The sequence below is a fragment of the Arvicanthis niloticus genome, chromosome 1 (assembly GCF_011762505.2).
Source record: "Arvicanthis niloticus isolate mArvNil1 chromosome 1, mArvNil1.pat.X, whole genome shotgun sequence".
Taxonomy (NCBI): domain Eukaryota; kingdom Metazoa; phylum Chordata; class Mammalia; order Rodentia; family Muridae; genus Arvicanthis; species Arvicanthis niloticus.
Genome location: NC_047658.1, coordinates 71,395,286 through 71,416,022, shown reverse-complemented (window position 1 = coordinate 71,416,022; position 20,737 = coordinate 71,395,286). Strand labels below are relative to the sequence as shown.

The following is a 20,737-nucleotide window of genomic DNA, read 5'->3' as shown; positions in this document are numbered from 1 at the left end:
AAAAAAAACTATCTCTGATATACTCTTTTTTTTTTTTTGGGGGGGGTGTGTTTGAGACAGGGTTTCTCTGTGTAGCCCTGGCTGTCCTGGAACTCACTCTGTAGACCAGGCTGGCCTCGAACTCAGAAATCCCCTGTCTCTGCCTCCCAAGTGCTGGGATTAAAGGCATGCGCCACCACTGCCCAGCTCTGATATACTTTTGATATCAAGCATTTCAGCAAAGAAACCCAACCTGAAATCACAACTAATTACTAAGAGCTTATGAGTTGCCCTTCAATCACACAATAGTTAATTAACAAAGCATTAGTCCCCTAAGAGACTGATTAACTTGTCCAAGATCCACACTGTGCATATCACAGAGTTCATAGGTATATTACACCCAACCTATTACCAAGCACTACCAAACCCTGAGAAGGCAGCTCATCACTCCAGGACCCAGAAGACTAGTGAACTACATGTGGAGACCATGAGCAGCTCCAGAGCAGAGGGTTACCTTATCCTGGAGGGCTGTGCCAATCTCATTTTCCAGATGAGCCTGCTTCTCTGCCCACTCCTGGGAAGCCTTGCTGTGCTCCTCTATCAGGTCATTGAATGCACCCTGCAGTTGTTGCAAGTGGTTTGCAAACTCTCGCACCTGAAATATAAGCAAGGTTAAATAAAAGTTGGCACCTCGCTCCAGCAATTCCTTGAAACCCAGACCTTGGGGCCTCCAATAATTCTTCCCCACCTTCAATCCAATCATAGCCAATTACATCTCTCATTCAGAAACACACAGCATCACTTAGAGCTGCCTGAGCACCCTTCCAGGAACCAATAACAAGGAAAGTGACTAAAGCCCAAAGCCAGGTTTTAGATAGTTTTCTCAACCTTCTTGGGGAAACTTCCAGAGCACCTCTGCCCTAAAGGGCCTCCTTGCACAGCCAGCCCCACTAACCTTAAAGGAAAGATCCCCATTCTCCTCAGAAAGCTGGCTAATCTTTCGATCCATCTGGTTCTTCTCGGTCTTCAGGTTCTGACACTGCTTCAAAGTCTCATGCAGCCGCACAGTGAGGCTGCAGGAGAGGAACCATGAGAATGGTATGGTCCCCACCTCGCTGCAGGGACTGGATGCTAGAAGGACGGCAGGGAGAGTCATACCTTTCATTCTTGCCACGGAGCTCCTCAAGCTCACTGGGCTCCTGGGAGCTGGCTGCCTGCTTCTCATTCAGCAGAGCCAAGTGATCAATGCGCTGCTGCATCATGGCGATCTGTGCATCTGCCCAGGACAGCAAGGAGACAGAGTCAGCAAAGAGCCAGGGACAGAAGACAGCAAAGGAGGCACAGTCTCTGTGCCACAGGAAAGGGACACAGGACAGGACTGAACCCAGTGTCTAGCAAGTCAAACTGACATTTGTGCCAGCAATGAGCTTGAAACTCCACTGTCAACAAAAGGGACACCATGGCAGGCAAAGCTGTCCCTGGGGCTCCCCATCAGCAGTGCCCACACACTCTGTCAGGTACTTACCCTTCTCAGTGAGGAGCTTGAGGCTCTCAGACAGCTCCAGCTCCAGCTCATCTCTGTTGTTCCTCTCATCTGCCAGCTGCTTCTTCAGCCGTCTCATCTGGAACTGTGGGGTCTGCAGGATGTCACCCATAGGGGAAGATGGAGAACCTGAGAGGAAACTGAGGAAGGAGGAGATGGCAAACATGCCAGGGTAAGAGTCTAAGGTCTGAAGTAACCAGCAGCAGCTAGAAATGGGGCAGCACCAGTGACCATAACAAACACTGGTTTGGGAGGCCAATGTGCCTGGGTTCTCTATCTGGCAAGCTACCTCATGTCTCGGGAGATACCTGAGAACCTTGTCTTCTCCCTCCTCCATGCCTTAATTTCCTGGCTTAAGAATGCAAGCATGCCGGGCAGTGGTGGCGCACGCCTTTAATCCCAGCACTTGGGAGGCAGAGGCAGGTGGATTTCTGAGTTTGAGGCCAGCCTGGTCTACAGAGTGAGTTCCAGAACAGCCAGGGCTACACAGAGAAACCCTGTCTCGAACCGCCCCCCCCCCCCCCCAAAAAAAAAAAAGACCACAAGCATGTCTTTTCCAAGGAAGAAGTGATTTCCATAAACAGGGAACTGCTCTTGAGGGAAGACTAATTTATGACAGATCCTAAATCTTCACACCCTCAAAGCAATTTCTACTGGTGTAAAAGGCTAGCTAACAGCTTAGCCTCTAGTATCCAAGGACCAACTAGAAGGATGTGAAGCCACCAACCTAGGGAGACAGGCCCAGGACATACTTGTTCTCACTGGAAGAGGAAGCAATCCTCTGTATTTCTAGGAAGCGAATCTTCCTCTTGGCCTGGTGGCTGGGTGGAGAAAGCTCTTCAGAGAGGCTGCTGGGATAGGTGTAAGGAACTACAGGAAGAAGCAGACAACAGTCAGTAAGGGAGCGAGCAGCTCTTCAGCTTCTCATAACAGATACACTACCTTAGTGAGTGTGACTCTAAAGACACTCCCATGTAAACAAGAGGCAATTCCTAGGCAGACCCTGACCCATGAGATCAAGGTCTTTAACTAGTCAAGGTGCAGGGCTTCCCCTTCCTCAGAGAAAGTATTCAGAAGAGCGTGGTGGAGTGAGGAAGTTCCTCTCATACTCAGACACCTGAACGAGTCCTGTTGCCAATGCTGCAGAGGCCATAGGGTCCAACACCAAGTCTGCCACAGACCCTGAGAGCCTGTGTTGGTGCCACCAGCTCTGTGGAACTTTTCCACTGCTGGCTGGCTTAGCACCAAGGTATAAAATAATCTCTTCTCTTGGTTCCCACGACCACTTTCTCAGGACTTGACTATATCTAATCACCCCTCTTCTCTCTCTTCCCAGAGATTTGATGGGCCCTCTTTGCTCTGCCCATAGTGTCTGCAGATTCAATGGCTGACAAGCTGATTGCAAATCTGCATCTGATTCAAGAGAACTTTCTTACATCCTATACTCCCATTCTTAATGTCTTTACCTCATGAGCCTGAACATGAAGAATCCCAAGTTCAACAGCCAAAAGAGAACTTGCCCAAAACTATGGCTCAGAGTCCCAGTAGCAGCAGCTGACCTGCTCATGAGACACGGAGAATTCTCACTCTGTGAGATACTTGACATGTCTACACTTAGTCCCTGTATTTAGGCTTACTGTTGTTTATGTACCTGACTCCCACCTAGAACATTAGCTGCATGAAGGGAAACCTTTTTCAAGGTTTCCAAAAGATCCTTAACTTCAACTTCTAAGCCTACAGTTTAAAAGACAAAAAATAAGGGTATGGAGAGATGGCTTAGCAGTTCAAACAGACCCAAGTTCAATTCCCATCATCCACATGATGGCTTACAACTGTAAGTTGTTACTCCAGTTCCAAGGGATCCAATGCCCTCTTCTGGCCTCTGTGGGCAACAGGCACACACTTGGTGTTCAGACACACATGCAGTCAAAACACCCACACATATAAGATAAAGTAAAAATAAAAAAGTAAAAGGCACACAGAACTATGTGAGAAGTGGGAGTCAAGGTCACCCAAATGCAGATGAGATCACTTACAAGCATCCTGAGAGCTACTGTCAGCCAGCACGGGGCCACTCCAGATGGTCTATGGTGTTAGTTAGCTATGGCTCAGAAACCACCTTCCATCACACGTGATTCCTGCGTACCAATTCTGTGCCATGTTGAGGTCAGAGTATCCCAGTAGTCCTTTGCTCAGAGAAAGAGTGGATTTTCACAAGTAGCCCTACTCACCTTTCTCTAAGAAATTCTCTATGTCCTCAGTAAGGTTTAGCGAATCCTCATGATCCAGCATAAACTTCAGGATGGCAGCTAACTCAGCCTGTGCCAAAGGGAGAGAAAAGTAACATTACTGTGGTGCTGGGGACGGCCCTGAAGGGACGGCTCAGGACCTGTCCCAGCAGTGCTAACCCCAGGGCCTGCTGGATCCTTCTTAACTCATACAGCTGAAGCTCCACAGCCTGCCCCCAGCATACTGGTTCTGCTTGTTCTTCCCCTACCAGAAAGCTTTTATACATAACTTTGCTGACTTCTTGCAAATAACCCCTGGGAGAGGAAAAAATAAGTGGAGTGGAGAACACACATATAAGGACACACATACAAAAAGGCTGTAAATCTTACACTGTCTCCAAATATAAGACAATTCAAAACATGTACACAAAACAGTTTGGGAATGCCATTACCAGCAGTATCATTTCCTTCTTTGTACTTAAACATTTTCTGCTTTTTGTTTTTTAAACAATGAATGGCTGACAATATTACAAACATTACCTTTTTAGAGGATAATAATTTTTATTTAAAGAGAAACGTTTGGGAGAAGGAAGCCCAGGCTGGGCTGGCAAGTAGGGTGAAGCACAAAAGCCTACCTGAACCTCATATTCAAACTGCTCCCAGTCCCTGAGGTTTCTGGAGCTCATGGTGGACTGATATAAAAACAGCATTACCATCTAGAAGTCAAACAAAGGTGCAGTGGTGAGTGAGACAGATCTCTGTCTAGTGTTCCCACTCAAGCTATTTTGAATTAGTCTCTTGCAGAAGTTCTATTAGCAGTCCAAGTCACCATCCTTATTAGTCCCAGGCAGAGAGATAGCTCGGTGGCTAAGAGCACTGGTTACTCTTCTAGAAGACCGGGATTCAATTCCCAGCAGCCACATGACAACTCCTAACTGTCTGTAGTCCAGTTCCAGGGGATTTTCATCTTCACCCTCACAGACAGACATGCAGGCTAAACACCAATGCACATAAAAATAAATCTTTAAAAAAAGGAGACACCTTCTTTTCCAAAATAAATCTAAGGGCTCACTAGGCAGTGGTGACTCACAACTTTAATCCCAGCACTTCGGAGGCAAAGGCAGTGGATCTCTGAGTTTGAAGTCAGCCTGGTCTATAAAATGAGTTCTGGGACAGCCAGGGATACACGGAGAAACCCTGTTTCAGGGATAATGGTAACAATAACAATAATAATAAAATCAATAAATTCAAGAACTTGATGCTCATAGAGCAACAGGACGGGTGTCATAATTTCTACACAGCTGAATTACTCAACTTATGAAGTCATGAGCATAAAACTTAAGGGACTATTCTCTATAGACTAGCACCTAGCAGAGGAAATGAAGTTAACTAAGCTAGAAAGAAAAATACAATGACCACTGAGTGAGAACCAACCCTCCATCGTGCATATCAGTGTTGTCAGGTAAAACTGTTAAAAATCATGGGCTCACAGAATCCTTAGACAAAAATGGCCTCTGATTCAGACAACTGGCTAACCTTGCCTCTATATCTGAAGAGCCCCAGAAAGAAAGCACTCAACACTCCTCCACATTCTCTGTCACCCAAGTCTGGAATCCCACAGGTACCTTGGCCAGTTCCATCTCCGACCCCTCCATCACTTTCTGCACAGATATCAGGCATTGTGTAGATGAAGGATGTTTCCGATTTTCTGCAATGACAACCATGTAGCAAACACTAAATTCTCAAAACTCCTCAATTTTAGAAACAGAAGCATAGTCTCCAAGGAGACTACCAGACAAGGGCCCCTTCTTCCTAATGCTCTCTCTCTCACCTGCCTTACATTTCCACCTGAAGTCAGTTCTACTTTGGGGTAGCTCAAGTGCTCCATAGACTGCATTAGAGGAAAGCTGCTAGGGAGTTACCAACAATGCTGGGTGGAGACCCTACCTGTACCTGAGCTCATCGTTTCCCTCCCTTAGCTCCAAGGAAGGAGCCAGAAATAGATCATTTTAGAGCCCTGTCTCAACTAAGGCTGAAGAGAAGGTCCTCAAGTGAATCCAGTGACAGCAACTGAGGACACCGTGCCCTTATGCTGCCAGAGCTGTTTCACAATAGGGACAAAATTTCACCTGCCCTATAATTCTCTTGAGGTAGAAACAGCAGGTAAGCAGCTCAATGTTAAAGATGACAATTCTGCGATACAAAAATGACCAGGAAATGGGAGCTGACATGCTCTGTGCCCCAAGTTTCACAAACATTCTTACTTAATCCTTCCACTAACCTGATGAGCAATTAGTATTTCTACAGCACACAAACAGAGAATCTATGTCTAAAAAAACCTGGCCTCTGCCCCTTTACCTCCTATGTAAGCAATTACCTAAAAATACTATTTTTCTTGCAAGGGAAAGGAGTTTTCTAACAAGGGTAACATGAATCCTTTTCTTTCCTTTCTCTTCAAATTAGAGAGAACTTTGATATCACCAAAGTGGTATTAACCCTGTGATTTATCTGGACCTGACATGGACTCTATGACTGAGGAGACATTTTTCTTAATAAGCTGCTGGTGGAGGCATCTCAAGATCCAAGGAGGGTGACACAGCTCTCTGTCTTTCTGCTAGAGTTGGAGACCCTAAGCCTTTTTGCAGCCAGACATCCACCCATGACTGAGTTTTCAAGTTCCAAGAGCTGGAGCTGTCCAGCCAGTTAAGATACTTACTCTGTAGGAAACTGCAGACAAAGTTTAGTCTTTCTGGTAGTGGCTGCTGTAGGATGTGTTGCACCTCTTTAGTGTCATGGCTAAAACAGAAAGCAAACATTAGGACAAGAGCGCTCAGGCTTCCCTACAGCCTCCCTCCCCTTCAGGCCCAGTCTGCTCTAGGCCTGGAGGCAGTGGAAAAGATTCAAGAACACAACTTTACTCTGATGAAAATGTGTGAGCATGAAGTCCTTCTATAAAATGTGGCACTCTGCTAAGCCATTTGCAATACAAGTTTTGTGAGAAAGAGCTGGGAGGAAATGGCAGTGAATGGGAAGCTCTGATAAACAGCCCAGGGAGGCTCAACTCTAACATGTCAGAAAATGTGGGAAACATGACCAAGGTAGAGTGGGAGAGGCCCATGGGAAGAGAAAACAGGAACAAAATCTGAAACAAAATGGATGAAGCCAAAGCTCTGAATTGACAGGTCAAAGTCCCCACAGAAAGAACTGGCTGAAGACTCTAAGAGGTGGTGCTTGAAGAGCGGCTGTGCTTTCCCCAAACTGTCCAACAGCCAATGGCTAGAAGAGAGAAACAAGGGAGAGAGTGTAATGGTTTCTATATGTTTGGACTAGGGAGTGGTACTATTAGGAGGTGTGCCCTTGTTGGAGTAGGTGTGTCACCGTGGGCATGGGCTTTAAGACCCTCTTCCTAGTTGCCTGGAAACGAGTCTTCTCCTAGCTGCCTTCAGAAGTGTTAACTCAGCTTCTCCAGCCCCACATCTGCCTGGACAATGACAACCTCCTGCCTTGATGATAATGGACTGAACCTCTCAACCTATAAGCCAGCCCCAATTAAATGTTATCCTTTATAAGACTTGCCTTGGTCATGGTGTCTGTTCACAGCAGTAAAATCCTAATTAAGACAGAAGTTGGGCTGGGCAGTGGTGGCGCATGCCTTTAATCTCAGCACTTGGGAGGCAGAGGCAGGTGGATTTCTGAGTTCGAGGCCAGCCTGGTCTACAGAGTGAGTTCCAGGACAGCCAGGGCTACACAGAGAAACCCTGTCTCAAAAAACCAGAAGAAAAAAAAAAAAAAGACAGAAGTTGGCACCAGGGCTGGGGTATTGCTGTGATAGGCCTGACCATGCTTTTATTTGAAAGAATGTGGATTTTGAAAAGCAGTGGAATCCTTTAAGTGAAGCTTAATGGGCTATGGTAGTAGGAATATGGAAGACTCTGTTGCTGAGAGTAATTGGAAGGTACAGACCCAGCCCAAGGGTTCAGTGGAGAAGAATTCCGGTGTCTAGTGTAGAAACTGTTTTGTGGTATTTTAGTGAAGAATGTAGCTGCTTTTTGTCATTGTCTTAAGAGTCTGCCCAAGGCTAAGGTGAAGAGATTTAGATTAATTGCTTTGAAACAGCCTGGTGTAAATTCTGTTGTGCGGTTACTAAAGGTCACTCTTATGAAGAGCGTTTCAATGAAAAGGAGCAAGTTGAGAAAGGATAAACATAAAATACATGGTTTGTGTATTAAAGGGGCACAGAAAGTAAAGTGGAGCTGAATCCTGTATTCAAAGATATCAAATTGAATTAAGGAAGTGGTGACCCTGAGGCAAGATCTAACTCAGCTAAGTTTAGGTCCAGGCATGGTAGTATAAGCCTTTATTCCTAGGAGGCAAAGCCAAGCAGATCTCTGAGTTAAAGACCAGCCTAGAACAGAGCAAAATCTAGGTGAAAAAACAAACAAACAAACAAACAAAAACCAAACAAACAAACAAAAAAAACCCCAACAAAACTTAAGTCCAGGCTTGGTGGCCCACACCTTTAACCCCAGTGCTTAGGAGACAGGCATGCCGATCTCTGAGTTAAAAGTAGGTCTACAGACCAAGTTCCAGGACAGCCAAGCGTAGGCAGTGAAGGAGCTGGAAAATAGAAAGCTGATGATAATGGAATATAACAAGGAGACCATATTCTGGCCCCAGGAAGCAACAGAACTTGGAAGCTTCACCAGTTGGCTTTAGAGTCCAGAATAGAAGGGACTACTGGGACAACTGATGCTGGTTAGCTGGAACTAAGAGATCAGAAGTGATTAAGAAGAGACCAGCATCACTAAGGTGAAATCTGGGAAGTGTTTTCTGAAAGCACAAAGAAGCTGTGTTCTAGAGGTAGCCAAGGTTGTACCTCATGCTTCAGCTGACTTGTCTTGGTCATGGTATCTGTTCACAGCAGTAAAACCACAACTAAGACCATAAAACTCTTAATACTGCCCCTGGCATAAGTAAATCAGCATGGAACAGTCCTAGAGAGATGGTTCAACCTTCCTGATGATGTGTCCCTGTAATACAGTTCCTCATATTGTGGTGACCTCCATCCAAAAGCTATTTTCATTGCAACTTCATAACTACAATTTTGCTATTATTACAAGTTGTAATATAAATATATAATATATGATATTTCACATGCGACTCCCGTGAAAGGGTAGTTCAACACCCCCAAAGTGGTCATAACCCACAGGCTGAGAACCACTTTCCTAGAGAAATACAGCCCATCCCAAACTGCTCAAGTCTCTAAACTATCAGGAAGTTGTCTAAAAGGACAGCTACCTAACTTCCATTACCCTCTCAGGTATTCTACAGAGTTCAGATAACCACACAACTGCACAGCTTACAACCAACCTCCCACTCTGGCTGCTGATAGAAAGTAAGGCATCCAGCACTTATATTCGGGACATCCACAGTGACTTAGTACTTGAGGGATGCTTTTAATTGAGGCGAGAGGTCAACATCAGTAAGACAAACATGCCCTTAAAGGAGGAAAATAAAGTCAAGTTGAGTGTGGTGGCATATATCCTTTCTCCCAGCACTTGGGTGGCAGAGGCAGGTGGATGGATCTCCATGATGGTCTACATAGTTAGTTCCAGGTCAGAAAAGGTTACATAGTGAGACCCTGTCTCGAAAAAAAAGAAAAAAAGAAAAGAAAAGGAGGAGAAAGAAAAAAAAGAAATAATAATAATCAGGCCTGGGCTGGAGAGATGGCTCAGTGGTTAAAAGCACTGCCTGACTGCTCTTCCAGAGGCCCTGAGTTCAATTCCCAGCAACCACATGATGGCTCACAGCCATCTGCAATGGAGTCTGATGCCCTCTTCTGGTGTGTCTGAAGAGAGCAATGGTGAACTTCTATACATAAAATAAATAAATCATTAAAAAAAATAATAATCAGGCTTTTATACTAAATTTCGCTGCTCAAATCTCAAAGCTATCAGAGAGAGAACAACCTTTTCACTTTAGACTGTGAACATATAGAAGAACAAAAGAGAAAATCCTCGGGAGCCAATGCATTTTCCCATTAAATGAACAAACAAAAATACCCAGTGGCCTGCCAATCTGCACTCCTTCCCCTGAAACCAAGCCTTCTGACTTAGAGCAGCACCAGGAAGACTATCAGAAAGGCACAGCATCCTAACTAAGAATGTCCGTTTCCCCAAAGGCAACTGCTCTGTGTATCTGACACAGAGGTAAAGGCTAATATGAGGTCTTGTTATCTGGTAGTCTAAGACTAATCAGGCAGCACTCTACAATAAAAATGGGTACTGAATTTCTCTTTGAAAAAATGTCCTCCAGGAATAAACCTAGAGTGGCTAAAGCAAGGACAAATACACATCCTTACTTCTGGACTATGGAGTAGGCGCTTCCTCACAAACATTCCTCTGGAAGAGCACAAGCATGCTAATGAGGCCTAGGAAATTCAGAAGAAACTTAGGAAGTTCACCAACAAGACACTTTCTATCATTATATAAGCAGCAACCAACTGCTAGCGTGGAGAAGAAACACTTTCCTAAGGTGCTAGCAAACTGTGCATGGAACTCAAAAGATTCACTTTTGCCAAGGTGTCTGACACTCATCCCAGCATGAACTCTTGGGTGGAGCAACTGCTTGACTCACTTGTGCTCCTGTAAGTAACTAATAAACTCATGGATTCACCACAGTAGAATGGGGAGAATGGTTTTTTGGATTGTTGCCAGCACCCTATCAGAGGTACTTGGTCATTTCTGTGCATCTTCCCAGGAAAAGTTATACAACATGAACCACCTATTGCTTTTGCAAACAAGTCAAGGAAAAAGCTTTTTTGTGTATGGGTATTTTGCCTGCATGTGTGCCTATGCACCTTGAGTGATTAGTGCCAATTGAGGTCAGAAAAAACAAAACAAAACATCAAATCCCCTGGAATTGAAGTTACAGGACATGTGAGACACTATGTGCATGCTGGGAATTGACCCCAATTTCTCTGGAAGATCAACCAACCAAAGCTCTTAACCGTTGAGATGTCTCCGACCCAGAAATTAAGTTTTTCAAAAGCAAAACACTCCTTATCTATTCTGAATTAAAAAAAAAAAAAAAAAAAAAAAAAGCACATATTCACCCTAATATATACTACAACACAGAGGGTATTATATCTGGTTGCTTGTCTTTTAGTGATGGTAAAATTAAATAGTAGGCGAGGTTATTGCCAGTCTAATAGATTTATTCAACACTGATGATACATGTTCAATCACTTTATTATTAAGACAATAGTATCTTAGTATATATATTTGTATGTATATATAAAATATAGATAGATAGATAGATAGATAGATAGATAGATAGATAGATAGATCTGCCTGATTCTGCCTTGTGAGTGCTGAAAAAAATACTCTTTTTACAGATTCATTTACTTTTAAAATAAATGAATGCACTGACGTTTTGTCTGCATATATGTCTGTGTAAGATCCTCTGGAATTGAAGTTACAGATAGCTGTGAACTGCCATGTGGTGCTGGGAATTGAACCTCTGTCCTCTGGAAGAACAACCAGAGCTCTTAGCCTCTGAGCCACCTCTCCAGCCCCAAAATAGAGTTTTTAAAAACTTATTTTAGTTTATGTGAATTATATATGTGTGTGAGTATATGAACAAATGTGTGTAACAGCATGTACCTGTGTGCAAACAGGAGTTAGAAGCAGCTTTGGATTCCAAAAAAAAACTGAAGTTAAAGTCATTTGTGGGGTGCCTGGGCTACAGGAGTGCTGGGGTCTGAATTCCAGTGCTCATGATTGTTCAACAAGGACTCTTACCTAAACCACCTCTCCTGCCCTCTGAATTTAACAATTTTTTAAGGAGCTGCAAACTGCTACTTTATAACCTCACCTATACAAGGCATCCTTACGAAAAGGCTGTCATTGTATAGGTAACAAGAAGAACAGTAAGGTAAAGCAGCACCAGGACAATGCAATGACCAAAGCCAGGATCTAAATAATGGGACGAGACGAGAAGGAAGCAGGAGACAAACTGAGTAAGAAAGCAATTAGCTGGGCTACTGGCAAAAGCTGGGAGAAGGGGGGTGAGGGGAGGACACAGGGTCTCTCTATAGCTACCTGTCCTGGAACTATGCACACTAGGCTGGCCTTGATCTCACAGAGACCCACCTGCCTCTGCCCCCCGAGCACTGGGATTAAAGGTGTGCACCACTATGCACTGCTTAAAGGGTTTTTCTCTTAGGTTAACTCATAGTCACCAGCAATTATCCTACTTCAGCTTCTCAAGCAGCTGGAATGACAGAGCATGTCACCACACCTAGCTTAATAAATAATCTTTACCATTAGGATAAAGATTTTAGTCAGGTGTGATGACAAATGTCTATAATCCTAGCACCTGGGAAACAAGCTCAAGCTCATACTTTGATACATAGTCAGTTTGAGGTTAGAGCTCCAAGAGACCCTATCTCAGGGGGGAAAAGGGAGGAGGAAGGAAAAAAGGAAGGAAGGAAGGAAACAAACAACAAAAACCCAAAAAACAAACAAACAACTCAACCCTCCACCATTTTGGATTTCAATCTGCTAGCAATGGAGAATCACTGAAACATTACAAGCAAATGAAGTTTTCTTTTAAAAAAAAAAAAAAAAAAAAAAAAAAAAAAAAAAAAAAAAAGATGATGGTGGTGCATGTCTTTAACCAGCACTCTGGAGGCATAGTCAGGCAGAACTCTGAGTTTGAGGACAGACTGGTCTACAGAGCAAGTTCTAGGACAGTCAGGGAACACAGGAAAACCCTGTCTTGAAAAACCAAAGCAGGGAGAAAGGGGAAGGAATTGAGGAGAAGGAGGAGGAAAAGGAGGGGGAGTGGGGTCATGGCAGTGACCTAACATAAGTCAGTGACAAAGAGAAAAAGAAATTCAATCTGTTGCTGAAATGTCCTGCCTGAGTAGCTGGGTAAGAAAGTGGAAGCATTTGGGCTAAAAGTGTTCAAAGGAACCAAAACAGGTATTGGTCAGAACCAGAAGTTGTTTAAAAAACCTGTAAAATACCCCTAGGATTGATTATCTTTACTGGGCTGTTCAACCTTATCCACTTAAACATACCTGGCTGGGTCAGTGAGAAGGCTCAGTAGGTAAAAAGCAGTAAACTCACAGCCTGATAACCTGAGTTTAATCCCTAGAACCCTTTGTGGAAGGAGAGCCAACTCCTGAAAATTATCCTCTGACCTCCACATCAATGCTGTGGCATACAAAGAACCAAATATTCATTCTCTGTCTCTGTCTCTGTCTGTCTGTCTGTCTCTCTCTGTCTCTGTCTCTGTCTCTCTCTGTCTCTCTGTCTCTCTCTCTCTCTCTCTGTCTCTCTAACAATAATGAGATAGGAAGGCAAAGTGAATCGTGAAAAGAGGATTAAGACTACTTTTGAGACAGGAAGACTGGAAGTCCTTGGAGATAGTCTCTTGTCATCGTGCCTTGAAGCACATGGGGCCTTGAAGAGCCTTCTGTGCCACAGTAAGAAAGTCTCTAGCTAGGACAAGACTGAAACCTCTCCCATTAAGAGGCCTAGAGACTAGAAAGGTAAGGTCAAGGTGGTCAAGGTGCTCATCTTTGAGCCCACTTACCCTTCTAATGTCCCAATCCCACCTGGTTTTCTGGCCAGTCCCCACCACTAGCTGAGGCTTGGAGAACACATACTCACATGGTGTTAATAATCTTGATGAAGAGGCTGCAGTCCTGGAGCTGCAGCACTGTCTCCACTGGGTCAGCAACATGCAGACTGTTCACCTACGACCCAAAAGCAAGAGTCCAGTGAGACCTCTTAAAATGCCAGAAGCATGCAGTTCACAACTTTCCCCCAGATGCTGGCACCATCTACCTCTCTAGCTTCTACTTCTCCAGTGCTGAGGTTGTAAATATATGATATACCAGACCATCAAGATTCTTTAATAATCATGTTTTTAAAGATTTATTTATTTTATGTAAATACACTGTGCTGTCCTCAGACACACCAGAAGAGGGCATCGAATCCCATTACAGATGATTGAGAGCCACCATGTGGTTGCTGGGAATTGAACTCAGGACCCCTGGAAGAAGAACCAGTGCTCTTAACCACTGAGCCATCTTTTCAGCCCCCAGCCCAAGATTCTTAAATCTATACCCGCTCAGCCAGTGAGTGTACCCATATGGTCACCTAGGACAAACCCACTAGGAGAGCTTCCCTAGGGTCCTGGAGCACACTCAACACAATGGAAAGACCTAGGTCTATCAACAAGACTCAGCAGGTAACTGCACCCACAAGGAGAAGGAGACCAGACCTCTGCTTTGTACTGACCTCCATTTGTGCATGTGTGTACACAATTAAATAATAAACAAGTGTAAAAACAGTAATTGTTTGCAAACACACGCTTTAGACTGGAGGGAAGAGGAAGAAACAATAAAAGAACAAAATAAGTTGTTTTTAAAAAGAGAAAGCAGGGAGGGAAAAGTTCTCAATTATGATCCAACTGCCTGTTCTTTTTTACACCACAAAATTCATCACAGGTCACACACAAATATTTCAAGTACACAAGATATTCAACAGCATTTACAACTAACTTCTATAGGAGAGTCCATAAATTAATTCCACAGGCACCTGGGCCTCAAATTTATCTCTACTTCTGCTAATTAACTACATTCGTAGCACAAAGAGGGGAAGAAGACAAGGATCACTTAGGAATGAGGCTATCTCTAACAGTTTCAGAAAGTGGTTATGTGACACCAACTAGAATCTACTGTTTATAAATGTGGTCTTTAAAGAGCAGTAAGCTTAGATCCAGCGAGATGCCTCAGTAGGTAAAGGTGCTTGCTGCCAAGTCTGACACCTGAGTTCAATCTCTAGGTCCAACACAGTAGAAAAAGAGAACCAACTTCTGTAAGCTGTCTTCTGACTCTACACACACAGGTACTCATGCACATACAAAATATGTCTATACAAAATATGCACATACAAAAATAAATGTCTAAAATAAAATATTTGAAGCAGTAGGTTAAGTCAGTACAGTAGTTCATACCTATAATCTCAGCCCCTGGGAAGCTGAAAAAGAAGGACACTGGCAGATCAGGATAGCATGGGCTATGCAGCAAGAGCCTAGCTGTCACAGACATATATCTTAAGACAATGAAGGCAATAATTAAGGCTGCTGAAGGGGATGGCTGAGCAATTAAGAGTGTTGGCTGCTCTTGCAGAGGACCTGGGTTCAACTATAGCACCCACATAGCAGTTCACAACCATCTGTAAACTCCAGTCCTAAATGACCCAACATCCTATTCCAGCCTCCTTAGGCACCAGGCAAGCCTGTAGTGCACAGACATACATACAAGGGGGGGGGGGGGGGGGACTTATACATATAAAAATGAAGTAATTAAATTTTAAAAAGTTAAAATAGGAAGCTGGAAAAGATGGCTCAAGGGTGACTCTTCTGAAGAACCTGAGTCAATTCCCAGCACTCACATCAGGCAGCTCACTGTCAGGTCCAAAAGCCCCATACCACCCCCACCTCTGCCATCCCTTTCTCCGTCATAGCATCCCTTTCCCTAAACAGAAAGATTATTATTGTGTAAACAAGCTTAAAGGTTCCTGCTTACTAGAAAAACAGATCTTTTAAGATGTTTCTGTGGATCAAAAATCACCATTAATTCTCCAGGAACCTCTTTTAACCTTCCCCCAAAAGTCAACTACCTGTGGTAAAGGTGCCTACTTCTGGAAAGCCTTATCAGTTCAGAACCCCATCCAGATGACTGCCATATAAAATCTGCTTGCTTATCTGCCATTTGTTCTTCTCTCTGATCCCACTCCTACAGATGGCTGTGATGGTTTGAATAAAAATGGCCCCCATAGGACCATAGGGAGTTGCACTATTAAGAGGTGTGGCCTTTCTGAAGGAAGTGTGGCCTTGTTGGAGAAAGTATGTTTCAGTTCTTCTTTTGCTGCTACCTGCGGATCAAGATGTAGAACTCTCAACTTCTTCTCCAGAACCATGTCTTCCTGCATGCCACCATGTTCCATGATAACAATAGACTAAATCTCTGAACTGCAACCCAGCCCCAATGAAATGCTTTGCTTTATAAGAGTTGCTGTAGTCATGGTGTCTCTTCACAGCAATAGAAATCCTAATGACCTTAGTAGTTTAGTCACCAATAAATCTTTCTTTCTGCTCACAGTGTGGCCTGGTTTTGTAGTTTCTCTGTGCCATCACTTACATTTGGTGCCTGAAATCTGGGAGGGACACTTAACCCTCCAACAGGCCCCACCCTTCCTCACTGAATCTTGGTTTTTGACCTCCCAGGACAGATCCCTTCTGCTGGTTCTTGCCACCTACCATATTCAACTCCAAATTTCCAAGTCCACCTCTTCAGCTGCTTCTCCTTCACCTACTATAACCATTTGCCTCTTCTGACTCAGTAGAGGTGCCTGCTCTGTCTCTCAGCTCATGAAGTCTATCACAAGATTGTGCTGGTATCAGGCAGCCTCCTTACACACTTTTGGGTGTCTCATCTTGTGGAGGAGTGACATCCCTCCCTCCATTGATCCTGAGCGTCTCCTGACACATCTCTGGTCCACCCCGGGACACAAAGGATTGAAATTCTCATTAGCACAGTACTCAACCCTCTGAGTTCCTCCCATTTCCTTGCTCCACCCGACTCCCTTCCCACCAGTCTCTCAGCTCCCTCCTGGAGCTTCTTGCTCTGTCCCGAACCATGACTTATGTCTCTGCTAACTATATTTAACACCAAGCATCTAAAAAGATGTTTTTAGATAATGAAGTGTTTGATGAATAAGGTTACGAATTCCTGAGGTCCACTCAGGCTACCAGAAACTGACTTGAAGACATGTGCCTCCTTGTCTGGCCAACTTGCTAAGCTCCAGCTCTGTGGGTAAACTAAGGAGAGAAAGTGACATTCTGTAAAGGAGCACTATGAAAAAACTCAGGGGAGTAAGGTTCCTAGTCTCTCTGTGAACTGTATTTATGATTTAAAGTTTTATCTTGATGCTTAAGGAATCTTCAATGAAATTTTTAAGGCTCAAACTCAATAGAAATAAAACTATAAAATCCTAATCTTATAAAAGGTACTAATTTGTTATACACTGTTAAAGATAATTAAGACATGCAAGTTAATGGTAAGCTTAGGTCTTCTGTCCATGTTGTCAGGTTAAGCCTAAAACAATTAAAAGAAAATAAAGAAATGCCTGCTCCTGATGGAAGCCCTGAGGTCTTCTCCAGAAGATGGGGCAGTGGACTTCACCTGCAACTTGCTGCAATGGTTACTATGTGAAGAACCTCCCTTCACCTCACCCACCACCAGTAACCTGCACAGACCTTGGACATGTGTGACAAATGTAAAAATATACTGCCCGTCCTGGCCTCACCAAGGTGGGTCAGTTCCCCAAGTCCCTCTGCTGGAAAACTCTTGCATCTTTTGGACCTGGAAGCCTAAGACTGATGCAGCCCTGGGACCTCTGCCCCCAACAAAGCCATCGAGATCACCATGGAGGATCCCAGGTTGGCTGCCTGAGTAGCCAATAAGGCTCTGTCATTCTAAATTGACACAAAAGAAATTTGGTCTATATATCGTACTCAAATGTATCCTCAGATTTCTGGGATGGAGTTGATGGTGGGCTCCAGCTTTATCACTACAGCCAACCTCAACCAGCACCTCACTGCAGGCTGCAGCTGCCAGATGATATAGCTAGGAAGTCTTTTTCACCTTAAAAACATTTTGCTTTACAGTAACTTTGGGTGTAAAAGATGTACATGTTGCTTGCTAATAATAGCAATTTGAGAACTTTAAAAGAAAGTTTAAATTATGAGTTTCTCAAATGAAAAGGCTCTAAAACTGAGGCCAACTACTAATGCCAATTACTAAACTGGTTTCATATGTAAAAATCAGGCTTCTACCCGCTGCAATGGGCAAAGGAAACCTTGTTGTTGGTGGTGGTATTCTTATATCAGTCAGGGGCAGAGCAGATGGCAGTCCTTTGTTTATCCTAGTTTGATTGTTGGCTTGGTGGCCAAAGCTATTTTATGCCCAGGACTTATAAAAATCAAATTATATCAAATCAAATCCAGGCAACGAAGCACAGGAGGAGGAAGGCAGACCTGAGGACAGACCTTGCCTCCAGTGCATGACACAGGCAGGCCATAGACATCTGCACCTGCTTGCCAACATGCCACACAGCAGGGATAGAGAATGTCATCCAGGTGCCTGCCAGTCATGTGGCCAGCCTGCAGCAGGAGCCAGCACAATGTGCAAGTGTGTGGTGGTCAGAGAGGAGAGAAAGAGATGGAGCAGCTTGAGCATTATGAAGAGAGATGGACTGGAGACTCAAGGGTAGAAAGGAGTAGCCTGCTGTGAGTGGCCAGCCCTGCTCATGGTGAGGTCCCAGCCAGAGCTGCTGCTGAGGGCCATGTCTGAGTCTGTGGCTCCATAGAGTAGGGGTCATTGTCCATGTCCATGGCTCATATTACTACAAGAGAACATGGAGATATCCCTGGTCAGGACAGCTATGAAGGACACTTGGATGTCTAGGGGCTGTGCAGAACTGACTTTGCCCCTCACTAGATGTGGTGCTATGGAGAGCTGGCCCTGAGCATCCAGCAGGCAGCACAGTGGAGCTGACCTTGACGCCCTGGTGAGCTGGTCCTAAGGGCATGAGTGTGGGAGAGCTGACACTGTCACTCATCTGCCTTGGGGTAGCATGAGTACAGAGGTGATGTCCCCTGCCACTTGAGACCTCTGGCAGTTGGGATAGCTACCAACAGGGTCAGGATCTTGGGAGAGCTAGCCCTGAACCTCGCCTGGACAGCACAGCAGAGATAACTCTGGTCAGCCTTGAGCCAGCCTCAAGGGCAAGAGCATAAGAGAGCTGGCCCCCTCACTCATCTGGTGTGGGATAGCTGGCCCTGGGGTCATGAGAACAAGAATGCTAGCCCTGTTCCTTGCCTGGGCTAACAGTAGGGCTGGACCTGGTCAAGGGGTGCAGGTGAGCCAACTCTGAGGTCCAGAGAGAGCTCAGGAGAGCTGGCCTGAACTCATCTGGCATGAGGTAGCATGGGTACAGAGGTGATGCCCTCCTCCCCCTTTCCCCCTTGACACCTACAGTAGCTGGAAGAGCTGGCCCTGGGATCATAAGAGCAGGAGAGCTAGCCCCACTCCTTCAGTGGCTATAGCTATCAGAAGAGTGGGCCTTGCACCTCACCTGGGCAGCACAGTGAAGCTGGCTCTGAAGACATGGGTGCCGGTGAGGTAGCCCCTCAGGGCATGATCTCAAAAGAGCTAACCCTACCTCCTGCTGATGGTGGCATTGGGTGGCTAAGCAAGAACAGTGCTGGAGAGCTTACTCTGGTAGTGTGGAGAAGAGAAAGCCAGTGGGCTGACCAGCTCTGCTACTGCTCAGGCCCAGATCCAGGGCTCTGAGACGGCCCACCGCAAAATCTATATCATCTGTGAATGGTTGGGATGTCAAAGGGCCAGTCCTGCTGTTCTAAAACTGCAGGATCTCTATGATACAAGGCAACAACAGGACAACCACAAGGAGTCTTGATGAGGATCCAATCAGTGGTGTCACAGAAGCCAGAGATCTTGTAGCAGACCAAGGACTCATTACAATGAACATTTGCAAATGAAGATGTGTAGAAAAGAGATATACTGTGGGATATACGGTGACATACTACAGCTTCCACAAGATGTTTACTATGCTTTGTTTTTGTTATTGTTTTGTTTTTTGTGTTTTTAATTGGAGGGAGGTTGCAAGAGCAAAAGAATATGAAGGGACAGGGAGATGAGTGGAACTCAAGCTCATGATGTGAAACTCACAAAGAATCAATAAAAAGTTTAAAAAAAAAAATCAGGCCTTTTCCCTAGAGCTAAGTGTCCTGCTGAGAGGGGCAAACTCATAGACAGGTTTACCTTGATGAAAAGCTTCATGTAGAGAAAGGTAAATTCACAAAACAGGTTTCAATATAAAAATTTTGCTTTTTAATATTCTAGAAATCATTTCATTTATAAATATGAGAATGTTTTATTCTAGTGTTATTTGCTATAAGATAGGAAGCCATTCAAAGGTAAAGAAGTTGAGGTTCAAACAGGCAGCACCGGTGGTGCACACCTTTAATCTCAGCACTTGTGAGACAGAGGCAGCTAGAGCTCAGTGAGTTCGAGGCCAGCCTGGTCTACAGAGCAAGTTCTAGGACAGCCAGGGCTACACAGAAAAACTCTGTCTCATAAAACAAAAGAAGCCGGGCAGTGGTGGCTCACGCCTTTAATCCCAGCACTTGGGAGGCAGAGGCAGGTGGATTTCTGAGTTTGAGGCCAGCCTGGTCTACAGAGTGAGTTCCAGGATGGCCAGGGCTACACAGAGAAACCGTGTCTCGAAAAAAACCAAAACAAACAAACAAAAAAACAAAACAAAACAAAAAAAGAAGTTGAGGTCTTCCATCCCTAGCTAGAGCACAGACATCAGTGTGAGGACACAGCTCACTGGATAACTCAAGCATTGCTGGTCAGGTCTGCAACAACTTATCACTACCTACTATTTACAAAAAAGTTCCAAAACTATACTTTAAGTAAAACAAAACATAAATTACAGAAATTTTAGAAGAAAAAAAATATAATCTTTCACCAATAGCATTTTAATAATTCACTTTCAACATTTTTATGATTATTTTTATTTTTCTTAAGAGAGTGCTGGTGATGAAAAACAGGCCTAATGAACGCAGACAAGTACCCTAGCACAAAACTGCACCTCTACAGAACCTTGACAAAATTAGTTTTTGGAGGGGAGTTTCTGGGGTGCCAAATTAAGAGTTTCATACTTGCTAGTAAGTGCTTAATACTCAACTGTAATCTCAGCACTGACAAGGTTTTTTTCTTCTAGTTTTCCCCCTGAGGTAATTATTTTATTTTTAAGATTTATCTTTTATTATGTGTGCAAATGTATACCTCCATGAGTTTATGTTTATCAAGTGC

At 44.3% G+C, this 20,737-nt stretch overlaps 1 protein-coding gene and 1 non-coding gene across 7 annotated transcripts in view; one reads left to right on the top strand and one right to left on the bottom strand.

The window, feature by feature from the left end:
• Numa1 (nuclear mitotic apparatus protein 1) overlaps positions 1 to 20,737 on the bottom strand; it is an 86,817-nt gene that overhangs the window by 18,801 nt on the left and 47,279 nt on the right. For all 6 annotated transcript variants that reach the window (XM_034489980.2, XM_076939047.1, XM_076939045.1 and 3 more), the window contains exons 3-12: positions 13,431 to 13,516; positions 6,467 to 6,546; positions 5,376 to 5,458; positions 4,386 to 4,466; positions 3,754 to 3,841; positions 2,275 to 2,392; positions 1,505 to 1,662; positions 1,138 to 1,255; positions 935 to 1,052; positions 494 to 634 (exon numbers count right to left, since the gene is read on the bottom strand). In XM_034489980.2, coding sequence (XP_034345871.1) covers positions 494 to 634; positions 935 to 1,052; positions 1,138 to 1,255; positions 1,505 to 1,662; positions 2,275 to 2,392; positions 3,754 to 3,841; positions 4,386 to 4,466; positions 5,376 to 5,458; positions 6,467 to 6,546; positions 13,431 to 13,516 — 1,071 coding nt within the window. The remainder of the gene's footprint in view (positions 1 to 493; positions 635 to 934; positions 1,053 to 1,137; positions 1,256 to 1,504; positions 1,663 to 2,274; positions 2,393 to 3,753; positions 3,842 to 4,385; positions 4,467 to 5,375; positions 5,459 to 6,466; positions 6,547 to 13,430; positions 13,517 to 20,737) is intronic.
• On the top strand, positions 17,665 to 17,810 carry LOC117701519 (small nucleolar RNA SNORA48). The gene has a single exon (XR_004605755.1). It is a non-coding gene; the product is annotated as a small nucleolar RNA SNORA48 (small nucleolar RNA).